The sequence below is a fragment of the Bacillus rossius genome, chromosome 1 (genome assembly GCF_032445375.1).
Source record: "Bacillus rossius redtenbacheri isolate Brsri chromosome 1, Brsri_v3, whole genome shotgun sequence".
Classification (NCBI taxonomy): domain Eukaryota; kingdom Metazoa; phylum Arthropoda; class Insecta; order Phasmatodea; family Bacillidae; genus Bacillus; species Bacillus rossius.
This window is the reverse complement of record NC_086330.1, coordinates 192,287,056-192,309,792: the sequence shown is the minus strand read 5'-3', so window position 1 is coordinate 192,309,792 and position 22,737 is coordinate 192,287,056. Positions and strand designations below refer to the sequence as shown.

Sequence of the window (22,737 nt, the reverse complement as noted above, 5' to 3'; positions counted from 1 at the left end):
TGTTACATTGAGGTTTTTGGCAACGGGCGAAACTTACCAAAGTTTGAGCTTTGCATACAGAATACCTGCGTCCACATTGAGCGGAATCATTCCATCTACCTGTAGAGCTATTTATGATGCCTTAAAAGACGATTATTTAAAGGTAAGTAAACATAAATAGGTAACAAAAGATTGGAAAACAGGATGAAAATAAAAACAATTTAAAATACAAACAAATATGTTACATTTATCTTGCACACTTTTCTTAACAAAATTATTTAATATTCGGGATAGGTTATATTGTTCGTTGGTCGGCGTTTCCGCATATCTTGTAGTTGCGCTTCCATCACAACTGTTTGCAATTTGTGTTGTGTTACCAGCCTTAACTCTTCATCGTGAATCTTTTCAAGCTGTTCAGCCAAAAATCTGACAAACAATTGTGTGCCGGATTCTGAGCGTGACTGGGAGCCAAGTCTGGACTGCACAGTATTCAATATTGTATCTGCTTTTTCAAAAAGTGGTGCCATGTCGCTATTCACTTTCCTTCTCTTCCTACTTGGTCCAGAATTTATACTAGATGAACCGGAAGGGGCAGGCGACAAATCATAGGCAGTAACTGTCCCTTCATCTGGAACCTCTTGCATGCACACATCAATTGTTTCTTCGTGATCTACTGGAATAGACTGTTCGTGGGTGAGATCACTGGCAGGCAATTATTGTGAAAAAATCTGTGTTTCTTCATCCTGTAACAAAAGCGTGTACAAAAGGTACATGACAAATATTTATTTTACAGGTTCCCAACACTACAGAAGAATGGTTAAAGGTTTCTCGAGACTTTTATGATCAATGGAACTTCCCCAACTGCCTAGGGGCTATGGATGGAAAGCATATTCAGTTTCAAGTCCCCAGATGTTATGGATCATATTTTTATAACTACAAAGGTTTTAATAGTATTGTACTTTTGGCTGTTGTTGATGCAAATTATAGATTTCTATTTCTCGATGTTGGTTGCAATGGCCGTGTTAGTGATGGTGGTGTGTATAATAATAGCGATTTAAGTTCATTAGTCAAGAACAATTCTCTTAACGTCCCACCACCAATGAATTTACCTAACACAAATATTGTATCGCCATTTACATTAGTTGCAGATGATGCATTTCCTTTACATCCGCATATAATGAAGCCATACAGTCAAAGGTTTGCGACAAAAGAGCGCAAAGTATTTAATTATCGCTTAAGTCGTGCCAGGAGAGTGGTGGAAAACGCTTTTGGCATCCTGGCGAATAGGTTTCACGTGCTCCTTACATAAATTAATCTGTCAGTTGACAAGGTTCAAACTATAACACTCGCTGCTTGTGCACTTCACAATTATTTAATACAAGAACATTCAAGTAGTTACCTAAGTGGCATAGAAACTGAAGATACTCAAAATTCAACATTTAAACAAGGGTATAGTCTGAAAGGCCTTAGGGCACACATAGGTAATAGATGCCAAAATAGTGCAATTGAAATAAGAAACAAATTATGTGCTTATTTCAACAATATTGGCGCTGTGCCTTGGCAGTGGGAATGTGTCAATAAATTCAATTTCTAAATTAATGCAGTACACAAAAAAGGCACATCTGTTCCTAAAAAAATAATGCATTACCTAATTTTTTTGCTTGCTAGCCTTGAAAGCATGACTGTGTATGTCATTTATTATCATAAATTTTGGAATCCAGGTATACAGGTCTACAATTTCATAACCAAACTTTGTTGTAAATATGTATATGAGTGGAAATACACTTGAAGCAACCAGAAATTCCTTAAATAAATACTTATTGTTCATTGATGCTTGTAATAATTTATATCTGGTTCATCAGTTAATAAAGGTATTGTACTGTATTAGGCTGTAGGTGCTTGGCTTTATTTCCATGCTTGTAAATATATATTTGGTTAAGTTATTATTTAACATTAGTGATGTGGCCTTAGGCTTTATGTTTCACAAATTAATTTACTCATAAATTTTACAGGATTGTGAATGTGTTTCTGCAATAAAAATAAATCTAAAACACTGTGTTTCCTATTATTTTGCAAGAATGTACAAACAAAGATGTAATATTTTACTCAAACAACTTCTGTAATCAAAATAAGCACAAATTCATTGCAGTCATGTACCTGTATGCAGTGCAGGTATTTTATATTAAATCAATTACCCATAAATGTCTCATAACCGGGCAAACTCAGAACAAGGGAGACTCAATGCAGTCCTACATTGAGAAGAAGGAGAAAAACCTACCTCTACAGTCAGCAGTGTTCCAGATACATTCGCTGATGCTGGCTCTCCACATTGCAACGAAGAAGGCATTGTTGACTCTCCTTTTCTGGCCTGGATGTGGTCTTTCACGAAACCCATCAGAGGAAACCACCATACTGTAGGTCTGTAAACACTGTCAGCTGCAGCACCACTTCGTTGACTTTGCTGTAATTTTTGAAGCTCATGACCATAGTGAGTCCGCAATGAAAGAAATTTTTTTTTTACATCGTCCACTGTTTTTTGAGGGCGCACCTTCTTAACCTCAACAACTATTTTTTCTAAAGCATATTTTCTGGAGTGTTTATTCAGATATCCCGGAAGTTTGCTATTATACAGAACTTCGTGCTTTTTGTAGGTCTCAATTAAATATTCCACTGCTTCTTTCGTCCAGTCCGACATTTCACTACAAACACTTACCAGTTACACACACTCACAACTGTTTGTATTATTATTTATGATATTTATGTGCTTAGAGACTATTTAATAATCCATACCAAATACCAGCAATAACAATGTTTGTTTACATTAAAAACATTCGCGCGCGCAATAGTATTGTTTATTTACATTTGACTCGCTCACTAAAGAGAGCGAAAAATAGTACCTGCTCTAATCGATTGTATGCTCGTTGATACTAGCTAGTATACACTTCAGATTATGCGAGTCGCGCGCATGCGAGTCGGGTGTTCACACGACACGATTTGGCTACTAGTCGAGGTAAGCAAGAAAGTGTACACCTTTCTGCTCACAAAAGAGTCCCGTGTGTAGTAGGCTTTATGAAACATGCCTGATTCGGCTACGTGTTGTGTTAACTACTGGTACAACAAGAGAAGAGATAATAATAATTAACTTTACTTTAAGTTTCCGCTTGACGAAACTAGGTGTGTGTAAATTATTAAAACGAAACAAAATAAAAGTTTTGTGTAATTAAAATAGTGATGAGCATTTTGTTTTCATGCCCTACAGAATTTCCTCTTTTTAGGCTGTGTGTAGTCGCACGTTGAGGACAAGCACACAATACATTAATACCTAGGTACTGTTCTAAACGTCAATGAGTCTCAAATTCTCCTCAAACTTGCTACTTATGTACTTTAATTAGTCTAAATGTTTTGTATGAATTTTATTTTTAGGTCGAGAGGAAGGTGTGGGTAAAAATTTTGTATTGCGTATCCAAGTCTATCCCTTGATACTAATGGCATTATCCTGTGGTAATGATTATTGTTGTTTTAATATTAATTAAAACAGCAAGCATCATGTGCCACCGGATAAATCATACATGATCATTCCAACAGGATCAAGGGATAAACGTGGATACGTGATACGGAACAATTACCGAGGTGAGGGTTGCGATAAAATGAAGTGTCTTTTAAATTTTTATGTTGAAATTAAGGTTTTTTCTCCTTAACAATTTGCTATACACCTGTCTTCAAGAAGTGAAGATACGGTAATGATTTGTACTTTCACCTAATCCATAAATAATTTATGCCATTGGTAACAGCTTCATTTCAGTTTTTTGTGGGAAAATTGTACAACTTATGCAGTTAAATTTGCCAGAAATACACATTGCCTGTGTTAATGATTAAATACTTCTGCACGTTTTTTTTATGCATTAGTTTTGTTTGCGATTTGTAATGCAATTCGGTAGGTACCTACGAAAATCCTAACCTTAACTTCAATCAACGTGATTCTACTAGAACAAAAATTGTTTCTTGGACATTAATAAATGCAGCAATTTAATATAATCCAAAAATATGTTACATGTTATGCATTTTAACAAATGTTATGATACGTAAACAAAACATTTTTAACCGAAATGAGGTTAAGGCAAACACTGTCCCGAAGGTAAGAAATTTACTTATTGTTTTAAAAATATTGCTCTCCTAAATCATTTTATGTTACGTTTACCGATATTTAGTTAATTGATTTGCTTATAAGAGGAAAAAAAATAAAATCAATATTTTTATAAATATTAATGCATGCACGAAAAAGTCACAAGCTCGCCAACATTCAGTTGAAGCTGCAAATTTCCCTACTATTCAAATTAGTGTTTTAAGCATATTAACTGCAAATTGTACTTTCTACGATCAATGTTGTATTTAAATTATAATTTGATATGTAAGTCTTACTCCAGAAGGTACTTTATCTCGGTTTTAAGCCATTGCAATTTCGTTTTAATGTTTGTCAAGTTTGCGTTTTTGTATAGCAACTAGAGCATTTCTGAATAAAAAAACGTAGAACTGCAATAGCATTGAGTGTCCACTCCAGTGTTGCCAGACGTACCCGAATTCGGGTACGCATACCCGAATTACTGTGTCTGTACCTGGTACCCGAGAAGACTTGCTCGGGTACGCAAATGTACCCGAATTTTAGAAAACGAAAAAATCAATAGTAAAAAATTCTAACTATATTATTTTAGTAAAATATTTCTGTTTTATAACAGTAACTTTTTTTAGCTAATTTTTGTGAGATAACTCTAGAGTTAAGTTTGACCCAACATACTTGGAATATATTGGGGATTTACAGGTAAACTAATAGTAAATATGAAATATTTTCGTGTGTAGAACCACTTGATTGAGTTACTTGTTTTTATGTAGGTATTACTACTCCTGCGTTTTTAATTGTGCATGGTTTACATGAATTAAATTATTCAATGAGTCTTTTTTCAATTGAAATTGCCTGGTAAACGTATGTAACGTTCGAGTTATTTGGCTATTTATATTTATTTCACTTAATCGACAAATGCAAATGTTTATGCAGACCTGCAACCACAGACATCAAACCAACTACATGTCACTGCTGGAGACGATTTCTCTTTTGATGACTGAATTTCCCACAAATAATCCCTGAACTTTCTATAAATCGTTAAACATACGTGTCATATAAAAATTTGTGTAATTTTTTTTTTCCGAATGTCTGTCGCACTTCTAAAACCACGATTTACGAGTGTATATAGAAACAGTTATGTACATAATTACAATTTAACCCCAATAAAAAATTTGGTGTTTAAAGCGATGTCAACTACAAGAAAACACACACACTTTAAAAACCAAATTTTATCCTGTTTATGCTACAAAATTACGGAGTGTAAACACACGGTCAAGAACTACACAGAGGTAATGTAAGTGAGAGAGCAGTCTTAATACTACAGAAATTGACGGTACTATTCTCTCACAAAGCATTCAATCATTCGGAAAGCTTGATACATAGGTACAGTATTCTCAAAAATAGTACATATCAACTGATATTACAAACCAATCTTAAAAAAATTATATGCCCATTTGTTCACCAGTAATACTCATAAAAAGAAGCAGTAGCATAGCCATGCGTTAAGAGGGTCTGGTATTGTTTAAAAAAAGAGGGTTAGTTGGGTGTGAAACACTCTTCACTGTACCAGGAAAAGTTATATATATAGGTAATGCTTTTGAAGATCTTATATTCATTTTAATTTACTTTTTATCATATAATATAATTGAACTGGTAACTAAAAACTATACATTATCGAAGTTATTTGTTCCTGACCTCTAAATTATCCTTTTTTTTTTTTTATTTGAGACCTAATCTACCCCTTCCAGCTCGTTCTGCCAAAACCACACGTTTTAATATTCTTCACAAGGGCCTTGAAACTATAAAAGTTTTCTATGAGATTGTGTCATATATGAAATTTTTTTTGTTTAAGAAGATGGCTATTTATTTATGTTTTAAATATTTTTTTGTGTGTGTACCGGAATTATACCCGAAATAAGAAATTCTCGTACCCGTAAGTACTCGAATTTTGAGGTAAGTGTACCCGAATTTTGTGTGCTACGCCTGGCAATACTGGTCCACTCTGTACTAGTACTTTATTTACTCTATGATTTGTGTATTAAATGTGTAGTTTTTCTCTTCAGATAATGAATTATTGAATATTTAGATTTATACATCAAGTGAATTATCGAAGTGTTTTAGTTATCGCCTATAAATAAAATAAAATTATAATAATTTAAATTATAAACAAAATGGATAGTATTTCTATTAAAATGCCGAAACCTTCAACAGTGCGGTCAAGGAAATGTCGTGAAAGAAAACGTGCAAATAAGCCACCGAAACAGCCGCCTAAAAGTGGGGCCCAGCGGGCGAGGGAATTTAGAGAGAGACAGAAGGCATTGAGAAACGCAGCTGCTTCATTGAACAACGCAACTATTGCAAGTGTACCATTTCCACCGAATGCAACTTATCGATACACAAATTTCGTAGCAATGTCAGAGGCGCATCGGCCACTCCTGCGCACAGAATTTTCAGGTGATGTTAATAATCTAATGGAGCTATTCTGAATGAGACAACTGGTAAATTTCTATAGCTATGACTTCTGCGAAGGAAGAAGTAAATTGTAAAGTTGGCAACGTTTTCGTTAAAAATATAATTTATGAAATTCGTACAGTAATTTTTTACAACAATATAAACAAAGCTCGGTAAATATGTACAGTCGCGGTAGATGCCAAAAAAAATGCTAAAAATCCGAAAACACTTTTATTCTGTGCTCTTTCACTTCCTCTTTTCAAATCAACCAGCGGAGATAAGAAATTCCAACTACTTTCGGAGCTATCTAATTTTTTAATTTTCATCACAATACCTGCGTATTCATGCGGAAAAAAATGCTAACAATCCGAAAATACTTTTATTCTATGCTCTTTCACTTCCTCTTTTCAAATCAACCGGCGGAGATAAGAAATTCCAAATACTTTATGAGATAACGAATTTTTTAATTTAGCAATACAACGCCCGTTTAACCCTTTGAACGTCGCCATTTTTTATTTTGACGTGTGTTAGTGAATGCGTAATAAATAAAATGGTCGATTAGGTCAGGTCAGTTACATTATAAATACTTTCAAACTAAGCGGACATTAAAAATAATGTGAATTTAATTTAATGGTTCTTTAGTTTTAAATTATTTATAATGTAACTGACCTGACCTAACAAAACCCGGATAAATGATAAAACATTAACAACTCACGTAATTTTTTTTACTTATTACTTGCGCAACAATATCCAAATAAAAAAATAATACTTTAAAATTAGAAACGTTAAAAACTCACCTAAGTTGGAGGCGGGTACATTTCCTTTGCCACTATAAGGAAATGATGTAGTCATTCACGGCAGAAGTTGACCGATTAATTAAACATCGTATTGAACAATAAATGAATAAATAATCACGTATTGGTTCATTTGAATACTGGCCAATCACGGAACAGTCACGTGACAAAATTGTCCAATAAGAAACATGATACTCGTAAACAAGATACCTTATTATCTATGACAAGAAACAATGATAATCGCCGCATACTACGCAGGTATTGTGATGAAAATTAAAAAATTCGATATCTCCTAAAGTATTTGGAATTTCTTACCTCCGCCGGTTGATTTGAAAAGAGGAAGTGAAAGAGCACAGAATAAAAGTATTTTCAGATTTTTAGCATTTTTTTTGGCATCTACTGCGACTCTACATATGATGAAATTTAAAAATTCGATATCTCCTAAAGTATTTGGAATTTCTTACCTCCGCCGGTTGATTTGAAAAGAGGAAGTGAAAGGGCACAGAATAAAAGTATTTTCAGATTTTTAGCATTTTTTTTGGCATCTACCGCGACTGTTCATATTTACCCAATCCTCTACTTGCGTTTCAAGTTACTTACGTTTTCTAAATAATTACAGTTTATAGGTTACATTAGGTAGCCTCCATACTGTTACCTTGATAGTTGATACTTGCCAATCGCCAGTGACACAGTCATTGCCATGTTGTGCTCTTATCAGTGTAATCGAGACTGTTTTTATGAGAGATATCTCTGATCCTATTGTCAAGACTATTTTGTCCTGTACCAAGTCTATTTCCTACCTTAATTTTTTTTTAATTTTAAGTGAAAATTTATAATATTTTTATAACCTTCAATATTCACTGAAATTGAAAACAAATCAGGGAAGAAAAAGTCTTGGTAAAGGCCTTAAAAGTATTGGTAAATATGTAGTTGAGCGGTATTTGCGAAAAAAAAATGTTAAAAATCAGAAAATACCTTTATTAGATGCTCTTCAACTTCCTCTTTTCATTAAAAGCGGCGGAGGTAAGAAATTCCAAATACTTTAGGAGATATCGAATTTTAAAATTTCATCATATGTAGTTGAGCAGTATTTGCGAAAAAATATGTTAAAATTCCGAAAATACCTTTATTAGATGCTCTTCAACTTCCTCTTTTCATTAAAAGCGGCAGAGATAAGAAATTCCCAATACTTTAGCAGATATCGCCGTTCTTATTTTGCTATACAAGACCTGTGTAATCAATCGACCGTCACAATTTTTTTTATTGCTGTGTGTTTGTGAATGCCTAATTAATGAAAATGGTCGATTAGGTTAGGTCAGGTCAGTTACATTTTAAATACTTTGAAATTAAGCGTACATTAAAAATAATATGAATTAATTTCAATAGTTCTTTAGTTTTAAAGTATTTGTAATGTAACTGACCTGACATAACAAACCGGGACAAAGGATGAACAGTAACAACTCACGTAAAATTTTTTTGTTACTCATTACTTGCGCAACAATAACAAATAAGACTTTAAAATTAGAAACGTTAAAAACTCGCCTAAGTTGGAGGCGGTTATTAAACACCGTTTTAAACAATAAATGAACTAAATAATCACGTATTGGTTCATTTGAATTCTGGCCTATCACGAACAATCACGTGACATCATTATCCAATAAAAAAATAGATACTCGTAAACAAGAAACAATGGTGAATTCCACATGAATGCACTGGTATAATTGTGATGAAATTTAAAAATTCGATATCTCCTAAAGTATTTGGAATTTCTTATCTCCACAACTTTCAATGAAAAGAGGAAGTTGAAGAGCATATAATAAAGGTATTTTCGGATTTTTAACATTTTTTTCGCAAATACCGCTCAACTACATATGATGAAATTTAAAAATTTGATATCTCCTAAAGTATTTGGAATTTCTTACCTCCGCCACTTTTAATGAAAAGAGGAAGTTAAAGAGCTTAGAATAAAAGTATTTTCGGATTTTTAACATTTTTTTTCCGCAAATACCGCTACACTACATATTTACCAAAGTATTACCTAATATAAAAAATCCCTGTCTCTTTTAAAACAGTATCGGTTACGCTATGTTCATAAGAATCTCTGGAGGCCACAGTATTAAGTTGCAAAGTTAGTATCACCAAAACAGTAGGGAGGCAACAGCAGAATCAGGGAAATCTTTTGGAAAATAAGTCTTGGTTATGTTTTAAAGCATAAAATAATTTTAGTCTCAATATTTACATTACAGGATAAGACAATTGGGTAATGTTCGGATATTGTGGCTTTTTAAAATGGAAAGAAAAAATTAAGTAACTTTTTTACACTCTACATACATCTCAAAATTTACCCTGAAAGGATGGTCCTTAATTCCTGCTGGTTCATGAAAAATAACAGTTTAAAGTTTACATTACAGTAGGTGCCTGTGTTTTCACAATTTCGCTGCCATTAATTGTTTACCAGCGATCGTGTATCTCTTTGTTTAGCACAACTATAGCCAACTATGGAGAATAAAAAATATGCTAATTCTTCAGTTTCATATATTGAAGTTTATCCTGGGATCCTGCCTGAAGCCGTGATCCTGATGGCATGATCCTGTTGGCTTGATCCTGTGGTACCTACATGATGCTTCCTGTTTTAGTTCAGTACGTTGAAAGATCCTGATGGCATGATCCAGATGGCTTGATCCTGTGGTATATGATGCTTGCTGTTTTAGTTCAGTATGTTGAAAGATCCTGATGGCTTGTTCCTTGGTACATGATGCTTGCTGTTTTAATTCAGTACATTGGAAGATCCTGTACATAAAAAAAAAGTCAATTATTAATTATAGGCTAATCGTAAGTCGAATAAAAAGGAATTTTTTTTCAACCTACAATCATAATTTTTTCTTATTTTGCCATTTCTTTAATGTGCAGGATCTTCCGATGTACTGACCTAAAACAGCAAGCATCGTGTACCACAGGATCAAGCCAACAGGATCATGCCATCAGGATCTAGTCTTCAGGATCTGGGGTTAAACTGGGATACATGAAACACCAGCCATATCAAATAGAGAATATATGAAGGCTGTAATCAAAGAATTCAGTGGAAAGACTATAAAATTCAATGTGTCAGCTACGTACTTCAGTGCACAGTACGTATTATTCACAGAAAATAAACTACATTAACAAATCTATTGAAATTTGGCCTTCCTTTAGACTTGTGTGTTACAATATCACTCAAAATAGTACGTACCTAGGTACTTTAAATGCAATGTAACAAAACACACATTTCGTACTACAATTTCTTATTTTAATAAACCAACAAATATGAAATATAAGCATTAAAAATTCCTTAGAATTGCAATACGGTTGTCATTTAAACAAGTTTTAATATTACAACATTTACATTGACTTAAGTTCTCAAAGAAAATAAAAAAAAAATCACACAGGTAATCAATTAATGTCGGCGATTGCGTGAATACACAATACATAGGTATTGTAATGTAAGCTGTAAACTGTAATTTTTTTACAAACCAGTAAGAATCAAGACACCTTCCTTTCAGGGTTAATTCAGGAACGTCTCAAGTATACAGAAAACATATATTCCCTTTTTTTTTTTTTTGGCGGTTAAACAATGAATGGCAGCAGCATAAAAGCACAGGTATTTTGATGTATACCTAAGATTTAAAAATGTAATTTTACAAACTAGTAGGAGTTACGAAACCATCCCTTCGGAGTAAATTTAGGGATTTGTGTTGTGTGGAAAACATGTTTTCTGATTTTTTTCTTTCCGTTCTAAAAAGCTGCGATATTCTCGTATTACTGAACATTGCAGCAAGCATTTTTGTTACATCACTTGATACGTATTGAGACTATTTTAATTATAAATAACATTGTACAATTCATACAAGTAGTGCCAAAACAGATAGGGCCTACATACACATAGTTAACATGGTGGTAATGGTGTTCTGAGGAGAATAGACCAATAATGTTTGGTAATTTTCTCGCTTCGCAGCTTTTCCATAAATAAAATAATAACAATACGAAAAATACTTTTTCAGAACACTAAAAACATTCCTCTATTTAGGGGAGAATGGGGAGGGTTGGGACAGAGGGAGGAATGGGACATCTAATTTTTAATTATAAAGGTTGGTAGCACTGGGCAGATAATTTTTTTTTAGTTTGCTTTTGTGTTAAAGCTGTCAGCCATATTGTTTTGGCAGTTCTAAAGAAGCATCTAAGAAGAAAGAACACATTTTTCTAATTTCACTGGACTAAAGTAATTTTTGAGGGTATGTAATTGGTTTGTACTAGCTGCAAATTAGTAGACCTAGTTTGTTTGAATCATGTTCAAATAGTGCATCCAGTATCTCAGCAAAATGTAAAGTTGACATAATGCTATGATTATAACCTTAAAGGTGAAAATATTTTAATTCAATACAAAAACATCTCACGGGGAGCATTTGGACAAGATGTGTGGGGAGGGTTAGGACTGTCCAAACCCTCCCCTAGTAACTACATCACACCTAAAAATTAGCAGAGTTGAGAAAACATTTTACAAACTTTTAAAATTTTGGCTGTTTTGTATATTAATTATAGTACTTCACATATTTGGTCAAGTGTTGATTGGGATTTATGATGAGGCGTCTATAATATGCCAAAATTTGTAATGTCTTTAACATATTAATTTGTAAACAGGTTTACTAACCTCAATTACAAATATGCTTGTTACAGATGGTGATTTAAGCAACTAGGTCAAAATATGCCTCAGAAATACAAAAAGACCACTTCTTGTAGCATTCCTTCATGGGATGTAATCAAGCAAGCAACAGCTGACCTGAAGGAAGGCAAGAGTTTGAGGGCAACATCTAAAAAGTTTGGAATTACAAAATCTTCACTGCCACGTTATGCAGTAGAAAATGTTTCTTCCTTTGATCATGCCAAGAAGTTTGGATCCCCATATACACATTCCCAAATATTCACTATTGAAGAGGAAAAGTTATTAGCATTCCTCAAAACTAAATTATGTATTATAAAAAGTTGGTGTTAGAAAATTAGCTTTCCAGTTTGCAAAAGCGAACAAAATCAAAGTACCTGACAACTGGTTTACAAATGAAATGGCAGGTTTAGACTGTATGCGGGGATATATGGCAAGAAATCTAAATTTGTCACTGCGGAAACCGGAAGCCACAAGCTTATCTAGAGACACCAGTTTTAATAGGAAAAATGTAGGGGATTTCTTTTCTAACTTAAATAGTGTTTATTCAAGATACAAGTTGGAAGCGCACACAATCTACAACTGTGATGAGACTGGTTTAAAAACTGTTCAAGTACCAGACAAAGTTATTGCAAGTAAAGGATGCAAACAAGTTTGCCAAGCTACATCTGCGGAGCGAGGAAATCTTGTTACGATGTGTAGTGCTGTGAATGCTATAGGCATATTTCCAAGAGTGCATTACAAAGAGCACATCATGATGGTCGGAGCTCCTACAGGTTCTTCTGGTTCAGCTCATGTATCTGGGTGGATGACAGGTCCTAGTTTTGTATTATTTCTTCAGCATTTCAAAAAATACACTAATGTTTCTGCTGACCAACCTGTGCTCTTAATTCTAGACAACCATGAAAGTCATTTATCTCTTGAAGGCCTGAACTACTGTAAGAAGAACAATATTATTTTACTGACACTGCCTCCGCACTGTTCCAATAAGCTGCAGCCTTTGGATGTCAGTGTCTTTGGACCCTTCAAAAAGTATTATAGGTAATAGTGCTTGTGACGAATGGATGCTTAGCAATCCTGGAAAAACTATTACCACTAACCATATTCCCAGTATTGTAAACAAAGCTTACAGCCAAGAATTCACACCTAGAAACATTCAGGCAGGATTTACAAAGACTGGAATATATCCCTTCAATTCTGATGTATTTAGTGATGATGACTTCTTATACTCGGCAATAACAGATCGACCTATACCACAAAATGTTGACAGTAACACAGGTCTACCTACCACCACCATTGCTAACTCAGAAGTGTCACCATCTACATCAAGTGCTATGCACATCACACCTCATGTATCTCCATCACAGACCTTAGACATGAACAATGAGCTAGCAGCATCCTCCCAAACAGGCACACTTTCTATCCTTACCACCAATAGTGACACTGGAAATTGTTCACTAATACTTGAGGGCACTAGTGAAGTCCGTGCAACAATTACACCAGAACACATAAGACCATACCCCAAAGCTCCAGCTCGTAAAACTTCTCGTGGAGGTCGAAAACCAGGAAGAACTAGAATTCTCACAGACACACCAGAGAAATGGGAGCTAGAGCAGCAGTATGCAATGTGAGGAAGAAAAAAATTAGAGGCAAGCAAAAAATATGCTCCAGATAAAACTAAAAAAATGTTTGATAGCTTCGAAGATGACATTAGTGGCATTAGTGAAGAGTCAAATGATTTGCCCTTGGAGATGTCAGACAGTGAATCAGAAATTGATAATGATACGAGTGACCGAAAGTTTAACGAAGGGAACTATGTTATTGTAAAATTTGCAACCAAATCCTCCTGTGTGCACTATGTAGGACGAATCCAGTCATTAATTGAAAGTGGCTTTGAATATCATAAATTCAATTTTTGCGAAGAGATGGTGAAACATTTAACTTATATTATCCAGAGGTTGATGATATATCAATAGTGGCAGACAGCTCCGAGATCCTGTGACTAGCGGCGGAACTCGTAGGGCCGGACTAAAGCTCAAGTTTTCTTCCTCTTCATTTATATCTTCATTAATAATTTGTTAAGGCTTAATTGATGTGCTAATGTAAATATATGCATGCACCAAAAATAGCTTGGGAGCATATTTTGAATATTTTGGAATAATGAGCTATTGTTATTTTTGTTGTCATCAAAAAATTTTGCTATTGAAATTTTTAGCCTAAAAACTACAAGCAAGGCAACAAGTTTTGTTTAGAGGGACTGATAGACAAATTGCTAGATGGACAAATTGCTATTCTAATAAGCCTGTGCCTGAATGATTTACGCCTACCTATGTCAAAATTTTGTTTTAGTAGGTTCATATGCCTTTACTGTACATGTAAATATTAATTATAAATTATGTTGGTCTTCATATTATGCTATATGAATAAGGGAGAAATTTTTTTTTGTGTTGTCCCAATCCTCCCTAACAGAGGGAGGCTTGGGACAACAGTAAGCTTCTCATTAAAACACATGTATTGTTAAAAAGTACACCAATTATTTTTTTTCAAAAAATTTGCAGACATAGCCTAAAGTTCAATTAGTAACATAGCCATGACAGATATTGAAATAAAATAAATATGCTAGAGTTAAAAAACATATATTTTAAATCTGTCCCAACCCTCCCCAGCCTCCCCTACCCTGTAAAAAGCTTTAATTTATTCCTATTGGTTTCTGAGAAATTACCATTTGTAGGTCACATTAGATAAGCCTATGCAGTGAAGCGGCCATCTCTATGTTGTGCTTTAATAGCTTTACCAATCCTGTGGTTTCACCATACGTAAGAACGTGTAGGTATATTTTTGATTTGGATAGTGTTACGCAATGTTACGTATATAATAACTTTAAAAAAAATTACGTGACTTCCTACTGTGCATCCAAACCCAATTATGAACACTCACATACAAAAGGAATTACGTATTACATTTGATACACGCAATGACAGTTCCTTTTATACGACAGGTTATTTGGTATTGCACGTAACAATTTGGCATGTCGTGCCTCCATACTGCTAAAAAAATCCCTGTCAAGGGTTGACGCTTGGGTTTGTATGCACAGTAGAGATGTCACATATTTTTTTTTTTAAGTTATTATTTATGTTACATTGTGTTACAATATCCAAATGAAAAATAAATAAGTCATAAAGGCCCGTCTACAATAGGCTGAACCTGTGGGTGGTGTGCATCCTTATCCTCACGTGAAAGAAGTTACATTGTTGCATGGAAAACGGCCTAGTCTACAATTCGATTGCGATGTCCAATGTCTGCATCTATTGATGTTTAAAGTAACATCAGTGTGTAATAAATATAGTTAGATAAATATAACACGTGATGACGGCTGCTTTTCTGCGTAGGCTATCTAATGTTACCTACTGTAATACTACGGTATTATCAGACTAACTGAAACTGTTTGTTATTGTTTTACGTTCGAGGTTAATACCGCTCCCCGGACTTTCGGCAGTGTTTTGTTTTGTTTCTTGCATGGCGGCGCGCGCAGCTCGTGCTGCGTCGTCATGACAACTGCTGATATAAATAATTGCGCGGAGTTTGGAACAGCTTCAACGAGCCTATGCTTGTGTAATAATGACATTTTATTGGCCTAGTTAAAAAGGACGCTAACGTGTCGCGGTCGTGATTGGCCTATTTCAAGTAACAATTTAATTTAGGCAAGAGAGAAGAAAGAAGAGTGGAAAATGACGCCATTTAGTGCGGGTTGAAGTTTATTCCCTCGGGGAATATTTATACGTGGCGAGGCTAATTTCGGCGTTATTATTGTGAAAAATACTTCTGCATACAGGGCAATAGTCAGCGACGCCCTGATATTGAATGCAGAGGGATTGCGTTCAATTTACGTGAGTGACGAAGTATTTTCTGAACGATCTTAATCGTCCAGAGTTAAGGTATGGCCTGCATCGTCTTTATATTGGGACGCTAATGTAAATTTTACAGTCGACGTAGTTGAACAGTATTAGGATAAACTTTGAATTATTATCAAATTACGTGACTATTGACTTTCGGTAATTATCGGCAAAAATATTTAAAAATCCACAATTTACTCACACACAAGTTCAGAGGTCCAGAAGCTAGGAATTTCATGCTCGAGCAAGCCGGAGCAAACCCCAAAACTTATTGCTTTGTGAACACTTTCAGGAACTTAAATACTTTTATTTTATTTTGTTTAAGAGTCAGGTTATCTACGACATCCCATAGACTGGACTCATTTAGTTATTTAATATTTGTTGGTTTTGTTGATTCCATGACTCGAGGTTTTTCATGCTATGTTTAATGTAATAAAAATAATTATTGATAGTATTATTTTGTTGTTAAATGTTGAATACCTCTGGCGCCCTGTTATTATATCCTGCAATAGAGTTCATGAGTAATTTAAAAAAAAAAATTAATTTCTTCAAGTACACGTATGTGTACACTACAAACTGTAATTTCTCAGAATTCAGTAAGAATTAAGAAACATTGTTTGCAGGGTAAATAGAGAAACGTCTTTAGTGTTCAAAAAGCGTATTTTTTTGATTTTGTTCCTGGGTCATTCTCCAAATAAGGTGCTTTTTGTAAATACATATTATTTTTATATCACATTAAGCAAACTGTACCAAAGGCACATTGTGATATATATAGTATGAAATACTAATGTACCTTTGCAATGTTTCCCAGCTCAAAGATAAATAGTTAAAAAAGAAAGTTAAATAGAAAGTTTGATATGTCTACGGATGTGACAGCCTTGTCCACAAATGTGACCACCTTGCCCATGAATTTGGCAGCCCTGTTTACGTGACAATCTCTTAAGTAACTAAGATTTTATTATCCGGCTAGCTTGGGTTATTTAAAAATACAAGGTCAATGAGTACTGTCAGAATTAGTAGAGAATCTTTAATAACTTAAAATAAAATATGTGAAACCTAAGTTCAGTGTGATTAAACATAATCTAAAATTGCAATAATATGCCCAGCTATTCATAAACCAAATAAAAAAACTATACACAAGTAAAATTTTAATTTTTTACATAATTTTAATGTGCCCACAGAAGTAACATAACATAATAATATGACAAGACTTTTAAGAGAGACAAGATTTAATGAACTGAGCTAGCTTACGTTTGAAAAAAATTCAAGGTTAGTGAAAGATATACTTTAAACATGAATAAACATAACCTAAAATTTCAATAATAAGTATGCCCCCTTTTCATAAACTTATTGAAGTTAACATAACACAATTCAAATTCAAATTTTTTACTCTTGTACCCATTACAGCTTACTGGAGTCACTTTTTATCTTGTGACTTGAGGCCTAGGAATTAAGTTATTCAAGATTGTGGCAATTTGGTAGATCTGAAAATATGTACTGTCCTCTGTTGTTCACAAGGGGTTGCTGTAATTTATGAACAATATCACTAGGTACTTGATAAAACATAAGTAGAGTCTTCATTGTGTGGAAGAGCAAACTTATTATCTTTACATCTTTTTAGATACTTTACAGTGTACTCTCCACAACTGTCCATATTAGACATTATAATAACAATGTAATGTTTTACATCTTTCCTTCCAGCTAATTTTACTAAAACAAAGTCATTTGTTGAATATTCCAACTTTTCTCCATCTGGAGTGTTACTTTCCTCTTCTGGAGTTATTTCCTTTTCATCACTGTAGACATCATACCATGATAACTTTTTGTCTGCAGAGTTCAAGTTTTCTGATTTATAGCTAAGGAAGTATCATCCAATATGGTGCAGCAGTGTATTTAAAAAGCCTCAAAAACACAATACAGTAACAGAATGCAGGAAAAAATAGATACAAAAAAGAAAAAAAAGAAGGGTCATTCCATGTGAAATCACCTAAGTGGGGTTGCACGACTATTTAATTTAATTTTTATATTTATACCATAGATGTACCAACTATTGAACAGTAAAAACAAATTTTTTAAATTTTTTATTGGTAGCCATATTGAAATTAGGCTAATTTTTCTACACGAAAACGTATGAAAATGTGTGTATTTTAGGGTTTCGAAAAATTAATGCTGTACTTTGTCTATTACAATTAGAACATTCTGGTTCTGACTGGTTGAAAGAAGGTATTCTAAGGTATCATGTAAGGTATATACATGCAAACAAGCATTTAAGGTACTAGGGGAAAATGAGACTTAAAAGTGTGCCAAAAAATGAGCAAAATGACCAAATTCAAGGTCATACTGATGGTGAAGGGCTTGAACACTGACTGGCAATTTTTCTTCAAGAACTGTGACTAATAGGGGTCACATCCATGGAGAAGCAAAGACTGGATTGTAAGCACTTCTTGCTTTTTTTTTTATGTTAAAGTTGCAACATTTAAAAAAAAAAAATTGAAATTTCAAGGTCAAATAACTGTTAAGGGGACCTGCCAAAAATTACACACTTTGGGATGGCATACCCCTACTGGTACTTAACACAACCTGCAAGTTTCATTTTGTGGTTCACTGTGGTTCCTTAGCTACAAGCTCTCAAATTTGTACAGAAATGTGGCCTGAATTGTTGCATTAAATGGAAAATTTTACTGCAATTATGACCATTTGTGAAAGCAATATCTTACTAATAAATAATTTAACTCTGTCTTTAAAACACTAAAATGATAAAATGAGAGAGTTTTGTAAAATAGTTTACCATACATTAATTGTCACACAATATAAACATTGTTAAGGCCAAGTCTGTTTGCAGTTTAGCAGAAACAAATGTGTTGACAACATGCCACAGCCTACGAACTCTCCGCAGCTTTCACTGTATTTTCAAAAACGAGTTTAACTTATGACAAAGTTGTGTACTTTTCTCCTGAGAAATGTTGTAGGTTCTCCCTGTGGCTGTGGTGAAGTCTAGTGAGAGAATGTCAATGATATTAGCACTCTTCACCCAAACAACATCATTGTTTGTCTTGCTGAATGTAGTTGTGGGTTCAGCAGGTTTGAAGAACACTACTTTCACATCATCATTTGCTTCGGACACATCAATAACTTTTCCGATAAACTACTTTTTGTCATTCACGCATACAACATAATCATTTTTGTTTATGTCCTTGATACTCAATAATTGTGAAGTTCTGTCAGTCTTAAATTCAATGTGTTTCGAACAAACAGATGCAGAAATCTTACTGACGCGAAGAGTTGATCTATCCAATGGGATGTAGCAATGATGATCTCTAGTTCCATCAAATGTTTTTGCTTCTTCGAAGCGGTGTTTCAGAGTTTCATGCTCTTTTTGTACATCTTCTGCAGTAACCAGTACAAAGTCTATGCCTTTAATATTCTGAACACAAAAATCAAACATTGTTTTGTGTGTGTTTATGTGGCCCTCAGTTGGCCATTGTAGACTCGCCTTTGTTACAAGCCTCTTTACTGTTCCGCCTATCCCGTCACTTGGACCTTTTCCATGGCTGGTGGAAAAAAATGCCATTCCGCATGCACACCAAAATCATCGTAATGTTTACAGAGGTTAGAAAAGATTTTTCTATTTTTATAGTGACCTGCACATCCATCAGAAAAGTACAAGATCTTCTTCAGCTTAGGAATTAATGATTTTATAAAGAGTACCTGTTGCTTCTGAAATGCATAGACAGCAGTGGTTGTGTGCTCCATGCAATCACTTATTACACATAGGCTCCTGTGGCATGTGTCTTCTCCTGATTCCTTCTTGAAATAAACACAAAATGGGTGGACAGTGGCTTGGACATTGGCCCAGTGGTAACTTTGAATTTCATCTTGCAACACAAATGTGTAATTTTCAGAGAAATCCGCAATGACAACACATTCATTTTCTGGCAAATTCCGTTTCGTATCCTTGAGAAACTGTGATTGACTCTTGGCAATAAAATGATGACTCTTTAAATCAGTTAACTTCATAGCAAAATTTTCTTTGAATTCAGAGAATGGTTCCAAAATGGTGACCAACTTACATCGATCAGTAGCAACCCACTGTCAATAAAATATTGTATTTTCATCATCATCTATACTTTCATGGCACAGTTCATTGAAGTCCAGTTCATCAACACCAGGACATTGTGAGCACTGACCAATCATGCAATTTTCTTCATTGATGTTGCACACTATTGTAGAAAGCAGAGATTTACAATCAGAAAGGCCTAGAGCTGCAGCCATCAATTTCACATTCTGATGTATATAGCAAACACATACTGTGCGTGTTCCACTAGCGCCAGCTAGAATACACCACTGAGGCCTAAGGGCACAGAAGCTAGAAAAACCTACTTTTGCCAATGGGTGCTTCTTTTTGAATTGTTGGTATAGCTCTTTTAAATTACAAAGTATCAGTCTTTTCTGCTTTAATTCTTTCACTCCTTTTTCAAGACGTACTGATTTGGTTTCTTTCATCCCAGGACACATCCTACTTACATCTTCACTTTTATAGAACTTCACAACGAGGTCTTTAATTTCTTGACTAGTTTTCCTCCCTATTTTTTGCAAATTTACTTCAGGGATATAAGTAAGATGTGAAATTAATTACTGAGTACTTGTTTGAAATAAAGGGGAAAGTTATTTATACAACCTAGAATGTATTACTTTAAAGTTTGCCTGGCACCTAGGACACTCCAAGCAGTATCTGTCTGTAGGCTTATCAGTTATTCTTGCCTTGCATGCTGAGGCATGCTTATCTGCTGATGTGCAGCAAGTCTGAGTCACAACATTAGATAGTGAATACCTAGAAGTCTTGCCAGTAGACAGCCTTAGTAGTAAGCTAGCAGTTGTGCTGAGAGTGGAAATAACATTTTTTTCTCAGTGCTTTTTGTTCAAAACAATTTTTTTTATTAATGCAGTATATATGACCTGCAAGTTAGACAGTGATATTGACATTTTTTCTCAGAGATGTTTCTATGTTATTAACTGTTATTAATTTATGGAGTGATGTCATGTTAGAAGAATGGAGTGTTCCTTTGGGATATTCGTTAGAGAGGTATGTCATAATCTAGCCTATAGTAGATCATCCAAACTCAAAACATTAAGTGATGTTAGTGATGAGAAAAAACAACTTCTAGTTTTGAGATCAGGTTGTGAAAACATAAAATACATTTGTACGTATCATGAAAAAAAAATATCTGGACAAATATTTTCATATTCATGGAAAACGTTGTGATCCTTACCAACTTCAAAAGAAAACTGTTAAACAATCTCTTCGAGAAATAACCCTCACAACTGCTACAAACTGCACTCAGGTTAGTTTGATTCCTGGTAAAGTTTTGTGCTCCAAGTGCTTACAAAAAGTACAAACTTCTTCACATATTTCAGGTTATGACACTGAACAACCACATGAATGTGTTTTGGTAGAGTCAGTTAATACAGCATGTTCAGCACTTGGTGTATCTCCAGTCAAAGTACAGAAACTCTCAACGTATGCTAGACCACCCGTTTTAAACAAGAAGGTGTCTAAGATTGCTGCAGTTGTATCTGATAAGCTACAAAAATCTTTCAATTTAGGAACATCATTACAAGATGAAGAGGACATGAACTGCAATGATTTACAAAATTTAGGTGGTGAATATGAATCACTTAACGAGGAACTTAGAAAGAAAAAAGTTCAGAACTGCAGAAACTACAAAAGGAAAGTAGGAATTCTCAGCTTACTGCCTAAAAGTTGGAGTATGAAAAAAATTCAGACTGAATTAATTCTAATCAGTACTTAGTTCGATTGACCCATAACCTGAAAAACGAGGATGGAGTTTTGCCTGATATTATGAGTAAAAAAGTGGGGAAAATGTTGGACGAGTTAACCATCGTGAAAGTGCAAACATTTTATGAAAATGATGAGTATACAGGGTGGCTACAAACAGGGAAAACCGGGAATATGCAGGGAATTTTAATACAACAGGGAAAACAGGGAAATACCAGGGAATTTTGCATACCAGACTAAAGATAGAAATTTTCAATCACAACTAATTCTGAAAATAACCCGAATTTTTGTATTCGGGGAATACACAAAAACCTTTAACAGATTTTTCTAAGGAAAAAACTTTCTTGCACAGTTTTACAGCATTTTCAAGTATTGTAGAACCTACATCGCGTTACGTCGATATATCGATTTCTGGCCCGTGATATCGATTCGGCCACGCTCGCAGAGTTGCGAGAGATACGAGGTTATATAACAGTTATTAATATGGCGGTGTTGATAACTTTTGGACTCCTTTCATATGTGATTTGTTGACATTAATTACAGTAAATCGTGTGTTCGTTTTCATGAAAATAAAATGGCTTACAAAGCCAAATTCAAAACAATGTGGTTACAGGACCCTGACTGTAAGGATTGGTTAAAGCCGTGTTACTGACCCATATTCAGCAGTGTGTAGTTTTTGCACTACTACATTTGCATTAAGCAACATGGGTAAACGTGCAGTACAAAGCCACCAGTAAAAAACACATTAAAGTGGTGGAAAACAGAATTGTAGTCGGTCAGAATAGTGCAAGTATCAATGGATGGACCGAACGTAAACCTGAAGTTTCACAAGGACCTTATTGATGATATCACCTCACATGATTCTGATAGTCCAGAACCACTCAGTATTGGCAGTTGTGGTCTTCAAAGACTTCACTGTGCTTTCAAGGCAGCAATGCAGTCAACTCAGTGGGATATTGTCTGTTTTCTTAGATCATTGTACAATTTGTTCAAGAATGTTCCTGCTCGTAGAG

The 22,737-nt window shown here is 34.5% G+C and overlaps 1 protein-coding gene and 1 long non-coding RNA gene across 9 annotated transcripts in view; one reads left to right on the top strand and one right to left on the bottom strand.

The window, feature by feature from the left end:
* LOC134527180 (uncharacterized) overlaps positions 1–22,737 on the top strand; it is an 81,889-nt gene that overhangs the window by 7,353 nt on the left and 51,799 nt on the right. The window contains exon 1 of one of the 8 annotated variants that reach the window (XM_063359591.1): positions 2,855–2,989. The exons of 1 other annotated variant lie outside the window; for it this stretch is intronic. In XM_063359591.1, coding sequence (XP_063215661.1) covers positions 2,930–2,989 — 60 coding nt within the window. In that variant the 5' untranslated portion in view covers positions 2,855–2,929. 6 more of the 8 variants (XM_063359595.1, XM_063359597.1, XM_063359596.1 and 3 more) reach the window with 6 other exon arrangements.
* Positions 185–4,347, bottom strand: LOC134527182 (uncharacterized). The gene is made up of 2 exons (XR_010074121.1): positions 2,258–4,347; positions 185–722 (listed from the first exon to the last, which is right to left on the bottom strand). It is a non-coding gene; the product is annotated as an uncharacterized LOC134527182 (long non-coding RNA).